This window comes from Acartia tonsa, chromosome 13 (genome assembly GCF_053477335.1).
Source record: "Acartia tonsa isolate MP-2025a chromosome 13, ASM5347733v1, whole genome shotgun sequence".
NCBI classification, from domain to species: Eukaryota; Metazoa; Arthropoda; class Copepoda; order Calanoida; family Acartiidae; genus Acartia; species Acartia tonsa.
In genome coordinates, this window is record NC_137272.1 from 2,597,612 (window position 1) to 2,608,766 (window position 11,155).

General features: G+C 31.8%; 2 protein-coding genes across 2 annotated transcripts in view; both read right to left on the reverse strand.

Moving 5' to 3' along the window:
• LOC145335048 (uncharacterized) overlaps positions 1-5,856 on the reverse strand; it is a 51,478-nt gene extending 45,622 nt beyond the window's left edge. The window contains exons 1-4 of the mRNA XM_080180736.1: positions 5,717-5,856; positions 3,121-3,292; positions 2,644-2,726; positions 1,852-1,971 (exon numbers count right to left, since the gene is read on the reverse strand). Of these exons, the coding sequence (XP_080036862.1) occupies positions 1,852-1,971; positions 2,644-2,726; positions 3,121-3,292; positions 5,717-5,856 (515 nt within the window). The remainder of the gene's footprint in view (positions 1-1,851; positions 1,972-2,643; positions 2,727-3,120; positions 3,293-5,716) is intronic.
• Positions 5,857-5,932: 76 nt separating this feature from the next.
• On the reverse strand, positions 5,933-10,897 carry LOC145335052 (GTP-binding nuclear protein Ran). The gene is made up of 6 exons (XM_080180744.1): positions 10,773-10,897; positions 10,071-10,219; positions 9,259-9,381; positions 8,038-8,165; positions 7,283-7,382; positions 5,933-6,524 (listed from the first exon to the last, which is right to left on the reverse strand). The coding sequence occupies exons 1-6, from the start codon at positions 10,864-10,866 to the stop codon at positions 6,471-6,473; spliced, it is 648 nt and encodes a 215-aa protein (XP_080036870.1). The 5' UTR covers positions 10,867-10,897; the 3' UTR covers positions 5,933-6,470.
• Between the last annotated feature and the right edge of the window lie 258 nt (positions 10,898-11,155).

Here is an 11,155-nt window from a genome sequence, read left to right on the forward strand (position 1 = left end):
AAGAAAATTCAAAAGGGCCACAACCTCCAGGATCCATTCCTGTGACCCTTGATGTATCAAGTCTTTACACTAATATTCCACTAGCTCAAGGAATAGAAATCTTTACTGCCTTTTTAGACACTCGTAGTGATAAAAGTGTCCCCACAGTGTTCCTAATAACACTTCTAACATTAGTTCTTAAATGCAATGTTCTAGTTTTTAATGGTCAACATTATTTGCAGCTTATTGGAACTGCCATGGGCACCCGTGTTGCCCCTACGTTTGCATGCCTTTTTATGGGCTGTATTGAATATATGATGTTAAAATCTTGGAAAGGTTTAAAACCTAACCTTTATAAACGCTACATTGATGATATATTTTTTCTATGGAATGGCACAGAACAAGAGTTGCTAAAATTTATAGAACACCTTAATAATTTTCACCCATTTCTCAAATTTAAAGCTTCGTATAATTTTGAGACAAAATCTGTAGCTTTCTTGGACACTGTAATTTCGATTGATTCAAATGGTTTTATAAAAACAAATCTTTATGTAAAACCTGGCAAAAGATGTTCTTATTTACTTTTATCTTCTTCACATCCAAAGCACATTACTGAGAACATCCCTTATTCACTTGCTCTTAGATTAAAAAGAATATGTAGTTTAAATGTAGATTTTGTACAACAATTAGATTTTTTGAAATGTAAACTATTATCTCGTGGTTATAAACTTAATTATATATTAAAAGCATTTGAACGTGTACCTTTAATCAGCAGAACAACAGCACTTCAAAAAGTTGAGAAAAAAGTTGTAAACAGGCCAATTTTAAGTTTACAATATGATCCCCGCCTTCCCCATATTTCAAATATTTTATTTCGATTCTGGAAGGTTATGATACAAAATCCCCAAATGAAAAAAGTTTTCCCAGAACCGCCGATGGTGTGCTGGTCTAGGCCAAAAAATTTAAGAGAATTTTTGATTCGAGCACAATTGCCTAAAGACAATAGACCTTCCAGAAATAAACTAGGGTTTAAACAATGTGGTTTCAATTGTATGTTATGTAAATTTTCGCCTAAATTTGTTAATAATATTGTATCATCTGCAACACATGAAACTATTCCAATTTTATCTTATTTGACTTGTGACTCAGAGAATGTAATTTACTGTATAACATGTACCAAAGACAATGGAAACTGTAAAACACACCCACAATATATTGGACAGACTGGCCGCAAAGCAGTCAAAAGATTTTCTGAGCATAAAAATTCAATTTCACCTAATGCAATCACAGCAGTTGGCCAACATTTTTCAGAAAGTGGCCATAATTTCAGTCATTTACAATTTATTCCTTTTGAACAAATTAAAAGCAATAATCCTTGGGTAAGATTAGCCAGAGAAAAATTTTATATTAGAAAACTTGAACCTTTGTTAAATCGCAGAATGTAAATTTGTTATTAAAAATGCAGTTGCAATTTTTTTAAAAATCACCAGTTATAGAGCAGCTGTGCTACTATAGACACCCCACAAAACTTAAACCTTCCCCCTTCCCCTCTCAATTCACATCATTTTGACCGCTTCCCCTTCATTTTTTGTACAACCATCTTATAGTAAAGTCATACATATTTTTTCTTAGTGAATTGTTAGTACCTAAATAATGCTTTTTATCATATTTTTTTGTTATCAAAGTTAGGTTTAAATGTTTTACCCTTAAAGAATGTTTTATCATATACTTATTTTGTTTTTTTTTTCCAGATGCGATTGATAATGAGTATTTTTTACTTGAAATATATTTCGGAATGATGAAGTAGACTTTTTTCCTTTTAAATTGGGTTGAGAAAGATTTATAACTGAATAGTTTTCTATAAATACCAACCTAAATGGCTCCCAGTTTGGATCTTCTAGTGAGGCATTTTCATAAGTTTCCTCTTCCTCCCCCTCCTCCGTGCTACTCGACCCATTCTCCAATTCTTCAGAAGATTTCCGATGCAAATAACTGAAAAAATACAAGGTTAGTCTTCATAAAAACTTTCAAAACTCTTCCATCAAGTATATATGGACAAAATATAATCAGGGATCTAAAGGGGTAAGACAATGGCCGCTAAATTGATGTACATCTCAATGATGATACACAAAATTACCCCTAAAATTAGTCGTTGAAACGTTTGAACACTCAAATTTTAAAACCAAACAATCAAAATTTACTTAAGTTCCACAAGTTGTTGTACCAGCGAATAAGAAAACAGTATTATAAAACTTTAAGGACTAGTGTAATATACAGCCAATTGTCCCCTCTCTCTCTCTGAAATATAATGCTATTTCTTTAAAATCAAGGGAATTATATCTAAATGGGCTAATTTTTAATGACTGAAATTACGCCAAATTCTGTGACATAACACAAAAACTTTTTTCCAGTAAGGATTCGAAACGGATTAGAACCGGTTTATAGTCCTACTGAAAAATCCTCGTATTACTGACATTTTCCAAAGAATATTAAAATAAAAAAAATTACAAATTATTAACATTTTGTTAGTCCGTGACTTTGTTTTTAATCTTTGAATATCTGCGGAAAGCTGTCTATAATAAGATGCGATAAATAACCATCTTTATCTTCTTTTTTTGCAGATTTGTATTCATTTTTTGGATTTAATTTTCTATGAGAACTTACCTAAGCAATGATTTAGTAGATGGAGGGGTGACGTTCTTTATTTTTCTTCTGCGTTTTATTGATTGTAATACATTTATACCACCCTGAAAGTAAAAATAAAAATATTATATAAGAAACTCTGTAAATATTTAGGAACGGTTTGTCCATACGTATGATTTTATATCTAGCTCTTTTAAACATGTTAAAATTATCCTATCGATTTCAAATTTGGTATTGTGATTCTAGTAGCAATTAGGTACAATTTTAAAAGCGTTGCAATTCTCTTAACAACAGCAGAAAGTTTGTATGTCTATTTTAATTCTAATTTTTAGCTTTTTAATGAACATAATTCAATTTACTTAATTTTTAAATATGGATTCCCCAGACAAAGAATATGCAAATATGTCCTTATGTCCAAAGTTCTTTTTTTAAATTTTTTTTTATTTTTTTGTTGTTTTCGTCAAGTGTATTAAATCCGCGAAAAGTTTAATTCTTTACCTGTATATTAATCCCGCTGGGGCCCGGCGTAACGCTCATTTCAAGACGTTGCCTGGGCGACGGCGAACCAGCCCGCCCCGGCGAAACATCCGGCTTCCGTCGGACAGGACTGCAAGCTTGTTTGCCGCGAGCCACAGAGGGTAATGATAAACTTTCCTCTTTTGTAGTTGCCCTGAAAATATTATTAGGTTTAGTAGGATGATATAAAATTAAAATATACAGTCAATTATGTATAGTTGATAAAAAAAAATTTATTTAAAAAATACAGGTATCTAAAAGGATAAGACAATGGCCGATAAATTGATATACATCGAAAGTGATAATACACAAAATAACCCCTTCTGTAGATTACAATTAGTGGTTAAAATATTTGAACACTCAATTTAATATAACCAATCATATTTCACTAAGGTGTAAAATTACTGGGAAAATTACTTTGTTTTTCAAAAATTAAAGGAATGAAACAAGAACATTTAATAGGTAGTTTTTATTGTACTTTTTAACAGAATTTTTAATTAGGGCTGTCAATCTGAATCCACAATCCGCACACTTATTTTTTAACCCAGAATTCGAATCAGCAATCCACAATTTGAATTGCGTATTAATTTGATTTTATGAAATTTGTACCTAGCACTTTAATTTTTTATTAAAAATATGGAAGACAAAAACAAAAAAGTATATTATTATTTCCTAACTACAGGTAAAATAGTTGGTAGCATCGAAAGTTTATTTTGTACTTTGTTTTCACAGTAGCTTTTTATGCAAATTTTAGGTTAGGTTAAGCAAGGGTTAGAAAATGGCCGCAGTAAGTAATAGAATTTCTTTATTATTAAAAAGACATAAAAATATTGCTAGAATCCACAATCCGCGGAATAATTCGTTTTTTGGAAGGGCAGATTTTTGTAAGACTCCGAATCAGACCCAAAATTTTGGCGGATTGTTAGCCCTAGTTTTAGTATATTTCGAAACATCCCTGAAAACTAGGTAACAATTTAATGCACCTTTGTTCAGATATACCATATACTTTGCTAGAGAATGCGCCCTTAAGGATCCTAAGGGGTAAGACAATGAATTGATATACAAACTCTAAGATGATCAACAAACTTACCTTAAAGGGAGGGGGGCGGAAGTGACACTTTTTGAAACCAAAACAGTCAACGGAACTCAATTAAATAAAACGTTAAAGTTCTAAGATTTGACATAGCAGTTCTGTGAAGAGAAGGCGGCGAAACCGCCGCTCCTGCCGAAATTTGCCGTTTCCCGCCGAATTTCTTTGCCTTTTTCGCCAAATTAAACATTTCTCAATAACCTGAGATAAATTTTTTTTCCAAAAAAATTTCCCTTGTATTTTCACGTAACACTTAAATATTTAGTTAAGTTCCTTTGACTTTTAGTTTTGGTTTTTGGAACCAACCAACCAAAAGTTAAAGTACCCAAAGAAGTTTTTAAGTCAAGGAATATCTTTAAAACTTTAGGTACCAGCATAATTTTAAGGACTATATTTCTTCCCTCCTTGTTACAGTGCAAAATAGTTTTCTTCGCGAATTTCAATGACTTTAAAAAATACAGCTCATTTTCTACTAAAAAAGAAAACGATCAGTTAAAACCTTTAATGATAAATTACAAAAATAAAAATGCCTCTTTAGAGCAAAAGGTTACGTTTTTGTATTACTTTGATCAAAATTTTCATATTTAAGTACTTTCTATCATGTTAAAACGGTTATAGTTACATTTACATAACAAACCTTGCGTATTTTAAGAATTATTACAGATTTTATCCAAGATAAAGAATCACTAAACCAGAATTTTTATATACTGGGTAAAAAATGCGCAACTTCCAGTCAATTATGAGCAACTTACTTTATTTTATGAAGACACAATAATTAAAGCTTTATATATTTTTATATATAAATATATTTTTTCCCCTCAATACATCATTTAATAAATATAATTCAATGAAAATTGGAGAAAAATTTGTTTCACTCAATACCTATATCTTAACTTACAAACTTTTCAAAATAAATAAGCAAATGAAGAAACGTAAATAATAATATCCAATTAATACAACTTAGAACCATTTTTTAAATCTGAAAAAGGATCAATGTAGAAGGAAGGTGAAACGAAAGGTAGATATAATTTTCCAAAACAAACCTAGTTAAAATTTGAGTTTTTAGCTAGCTACTCGTAACTCAATAGAAGAAAACTGCAGTGACAATTCAAATAACCCAAAAGTTTTAAAATGATTTGAAGTTTACTTAAATCTAACCTAATTAAACCCAGAAAATACCAGATAACTTTTAGTTGTGTACAAGAATACCACCTTGACCTAACCAAACAATTTTATCAGTGTCAAGTGGCGCATTAAGACCAGTCTAGGGCCAAGCTTGTGCTAGTACCCAAAGTTGCATTACCACGAAATCTTCATTGAATTAAAATCTTTAGGTTCATAACATTCTAGTTGGTCCAATTTACTTTAAAAACCAACAAAAAATAAAACTACAGTACAGGTACTTTTGTTGATAATCATTGGGAATGGGATTGTATGTCGGTTTATCTTGGATTGTCTTATCCCTTAAAATCCCTGCTGTATCCTCACCTAAGTCTTTCCTTGATAGTTCTGCTGTACTTTACTTTAACTCTGCGCACAGCAATCAAGTTTAGATTATTTAGAAATATCTCTTGCTCGGTCAACGGGTCTGACATTCTCTTGGACGGACTTAAAGCAAGTCCGTCCATTTTTTACTATTTTTTTTTACACTATTTTACAAATCTGAAAAATCTGGAACGGAATAATATTAAATCACAATAAAGATAAATATTGATTTTATTTATTTTTCTTAATTGTATAATAATATTTGAGATAAAACAGTATTTTTTTTGTTAAAGGTACACAATAATATAGGAATTAATTTATTTAACCAGATTAATTTAACTAAATGCCAACACATTGAAAAAATGCCTGTTATTTAATTTTCAGCATATAAAAAATATGAATGAATGAATGACGGGAAAACAGGGATGAAATAATAGCAAGAGAATAGAAATAGTCTAAAACAAGAGTCATCCGCTAAGAAAGAAATTAAGAGACAGAAAATAGACTTAATATAAAAAATAGTTTAGTGCATTTAAAATGCTTAATATTTAACCTATAAAATATTATTGCTTTTGTTTAAGATGTTGATTATAAAGCAATTTAAGATTTTTTAAGCCACAGACATTTTGGATTTTACTGATGAAACGGTGATTTTGTGTGCCAACACTTTGTGAAGCACAACCCGTACATATTGTACAGTTGAAGAGGACAGTGTACAGTTTGTACTGTTGAACTTAGAACAGTGCAGACCAGAAGTTTACAAGTCTTCGTCATCCTCTGGGAGGGCGGTCTCGGCAGCTTCCTTGATGTCCTGACAAAATTTTGGTATTTAAAAAAAAGGTAAAGTGATTGGAGTTTCTGATTGTGTAAACGATTTCTACATTAAACATTCAAAATTTTAATTTTTCAAATTTAGATTTTTTGGTGTTATAGGGGGGGTGGGGAGGGTTAAAGCATATATTAATATTAACTACCTTTTATCTGCCCTCAAATATAATTTTAGGTTTACATCGCTAGTTTCTTCAGGAATTTCATTTTATTTATACTACTAGTTAAAAATTCTCCTTAAATTTGATCATTGAATTTAAGATTTAACGGAAAACCGATTCTAATAAAGCAAAAGTTAATCAGATTTAAGCCATACCTACTGGAAATATACATTTTTCTTGATATTAGTACTTATGGCATTACAATACAGGGGTGTATATTCTGCATGGGATCCGCGGCTCAGGGGGGGGGGAAATAAAAAATAAGTGGTTGGAGGGGAAAAAAATGTAAAAATTGAGAAAAATGAAAACATTTTTTCCATTTCGCCCCCCCTCCTTGGTTAAAAAAAAACTAAAAAAATGTGTGGTAGGAGGGATAAAATAAATAAAATATAGAGTTCTTTAAATATTTTTCTATTTCCCCCCCTACTTTTAAAGAAAAATCTAGGGGGGAAAAAAATAAAAAAATTTGTAGCAGGGGAAAAAAAATAAATCTTGTGCAGAATATACACCCCTGTTATAATATTTTAGAAACATGAAGGGTTCCAGAGGTTAAGATTTATGTATAGCTTAATAACTGTACCTGTTCGATCTTGGCCTGCCATTGAGGGTCCATCTGTACCTCTGGGGGCACAAGGGCGGGCATAGCTACAAACTCAAGGTTGGGGTCTCCTATCAATTTCCTACAAAATAGAAAATTCCAGGTTATTTACCCCTCCTATATGTTTATATAAACAAGGTTAAACACATCCAAAAGTAGCAAAGCACAAAAAGTCATTGTTTGATAAAAAAAAAAAGTTATTTAAAGAGAAGTAGTATAAACAAGTCACGAAACCTAAATAATTCATAATGTAGACGTGAAAACTCCAAAGGATTTCTAATTAAAACTTTCAGCTGTATTTCTAAAAGCAGACGAGAAAATCTATTTCCATAGCGCTTCAGGGGTGTATATTCTGCACAAGATTTATTTTTTTCCCCTGCTACAAAATTTTTAATTTCCCCCCCCCCCCCCTAGATTTTTCTTAAAAAGTAGGGGGGAATAGAGAAAAATATTTAAAGAACTCTATATTTTATTTATTTTATCCCTCCTACCACACATTTTTTTAGTTTTTTTAACCAAGGAGGGGGGCGAAATGGAAAAAATGTTTTCAGTTTTCTTAATTTTTACATTTTTTTCCCTCCAACCACTTATTTTTTATCCCCCCCCCCCCTGAGCCGGGGATCCCATGCAGAATATACACCCCTGTAGCGCTTCGGGCTGATATTGCTTTAAGTTGAAAGAAAAAAAACAGCAGACATTAAAAAGAAATCAAATGAATATAATTCTTTATTACATACCTAGCCAACCAGAGGAAAGGTTTCTCAAAGTTGTAGTTACTCTTGGCAGAAATATCGTAATACTGAAGATTCTTCTTACGGTGGAACACAATGGACTTGGCCTTCACCTTTCTGTCCTTGATATCTACCTATAAAGATACAAAGATTAATTAATGGATGTATGAATATATAATGTGCTTATAGTAAAAGTGGATATTTATTTGCCTTAATTTGGGTTGCTAATATAGCTCGTATTTATTAGAAAATAAGTTCCTCCATTATCAGCGGATAGGGTGGACATAATGGGGAAAGAATCGTTATATTAGCCATGTGAAAGAAAAATTTCAACAATGTATGCGAGAATAAGAATAAGGCATATCAATTATTAAAAACAAAAAAAAATTAAAGTACGGCAGCAAAATCACCATTAGACCGACTCAGAATTACCACTTTTTTTGAAATTCAATGGGCGCGCTATTTCAACCCATTCCTTTTATGATATCAAGACCAATGATACCAAAAAAAGTGTTCTAGTAGCTTTTTTTCAGCAATATGTCAAATTCGATTTTCATAAAAAAGGGGAAGGTTCCCCCCTGGGGGTGAAATTTTTTTTTCTTTCAAACCATGGCTTTATACACCTTCCTGAATTCGTCTTGAAGAGATCAAAAAACGATTTTAAAATATTTTGATCATAGCAAGAGCTATTCTCAAAAAACTAACAATTTTGGCCATTTTAGCAAAATCAGGTGATTTTGACGGTTATTTGAGGATAACTTTTTCTGGGATCAATATTTTTTAAAAACGTTTTTTGATTCTTAATGTACTCTTCAAGACGAATTCAGGAAGGTGTATAAAGCCATGGTTTGAAAGAAAAAAAAATTTCACCCCCAGGGGGGAACCTTCCCCTTTTTTATGAAATTCGAATTTGACATATTGCTGAAAAAATAGTCTGAGAACACTTTTAAAGGTATCAATAGTCTTATATTTATGAATAGAATGGGTTAAAATAGCGCGCCAAAAAATTTTGCATCTTGAGTCGGCCTAATCACCATTGCAAGCGATTTTTTCTCTTATTTTTCGCCAAATTTAAACTTAGAATCATTTAGAAGACTTATCAATTTAACTTGGAATAAACGTATTTTACTCGATATTTGCATATTGTTGATCTTGGAATTTAAAAAAAATACTTAGAAATGATAGGTTAAGAAAAGTTGAAAATGGAAATCCGCGAACATATCCTACCTTGTTACCAGTGAGTACAATGGGAATATTTTCACATACTCTGACGAGATCTCTGTGCCAGTTTGGAACATTCTTGTAGGTTACTCTGCTTGTTACGTCAAACATAATGATAGCACATTGGCCCTGCAAATATAGAAAACTAGATTATTCTTCAAAAAATGGAATCCGATGCTTTAATGAAATAAAGAATAAGAATAAAGTTTTAACGAGAACGATCTCCAAAAAGAACTTCTATTAACATTTTCGTTTACCTACCTATATCGTAGCTACAAAAAACCACCTATGACAATTTCACTCATCTAATAAAAATAGCCTATGACATAATATTAAATATTTTGACCAAGTGTACATATATTCAGTTAAGAAATTCGAAGCAAGGAAATATTCTGTATTTTGGAATAGATACCAATCCTCAAACATAGCAGTGTATATTATCCGTAACCCCCCACCCAACCCCACATTTGAGAAAAGGAAATTAGAGTAGGTCCAGAAGAGAAAAGGATTATTTTCACCTTGAGTCGAAAGATAATCACCTCTAAACAAGGGTGTATATTTTTCCCCCAGCTGCAAAATATTTTATTTTACCCCTTCTTGGTTTTTTCCAGCAAGGAAGATTGAAAATATTTTTAGAAAACATTTTTTATTCATATCATCCCTCCTCCCACATACTCTTGTAATTTTTTTTCACCTAGGAAGGGGAAAAATGGAAAATCTGTTCTCTTACATTTTTACTTTCTTTCCCCCACCCCCTTTAGAAGGAAATCCCATGCAGAATTTATTCCCCCTGCCTATCTTAATAATCTTGTACCTACCTGAATATAATATCCGTCCCTGAGACCACCGAACTTCTCCTGACCGGCAGTGTCCCACACGTTAAATCTGATGGGGCCACGGTTTGTGTGGAAAAGAAGGGGGTGAACCTCCACACCAAGGGTGGCGACGTACTTCTTCTCAAACTCACCTTAACATATCAAATACCTATAACATAATGGAGTAAAAGGAGGTTTTTCTCATAAATCCGGAAAAAAATATGCTAACCGCAGAACCAAGTAATTGAATTTAAGATAACTTTTTGGAGGTAGATTTTTAGCAGGTTTTCTTCGAAATGAAATTAAGGGTTGTTTAAAGCTATTACTCAGTTCCTTACTTAAGCTTGTAGATTCTGATGATTTAGATAAAGCGCGCACTCGCAACCGCTAGAATAACAATTTTACAATATACAAAATAAACATTTAACCAAGATAATGAAAAAAAACATCTTTCAAGTGCGAGAAAGGAATAATATGACAAATGAAACTTTGTAACAAATTATCAAAATCAAGTTCAATAAAACATAAAATAAATTTCAAAGTATATAAAATAAGTATTTGAATGTTTTATTGTAACTGATAAATCTAAAAGTTTGTTACAAGCAGAAGAAAATAAACTAAAGTTGCCCAAGATAACAGTCACTTCTCATATTGATGACTGAAATCGGACATAAAAGAACTAAATGTGTTACAAAATGTTCCAACCTGTTAAATGTCTCTTGACAAAGGTAGTTTTACCAGTACCACCGTCGCCGACAAGGACAAGTTTAAACGTAGGCATATCCTCGCCTGCAGCCATTTTTAGTTATTAGTCTCTGTTACTTTCTGTAAGATTTATATCTGAATTTCTTAAACTATATCTAAGAACAAGGAGGACAACATCCTTTAAAGCGAAGCACTAAAACGGCAGGACAATCGGACATTAACACTTGTATAGTGTCAGAACTGAATAATCAGAATATAAAATTAGAAGAGTCTGAGCAAAATTAAAAGTAAATTTGTTAATAAACTGCTTGATACATGATTTGTTTAAGAATATACTTGCATTTTTAGGACTTTATTATAGAGTTGTATCGCATATAATATTG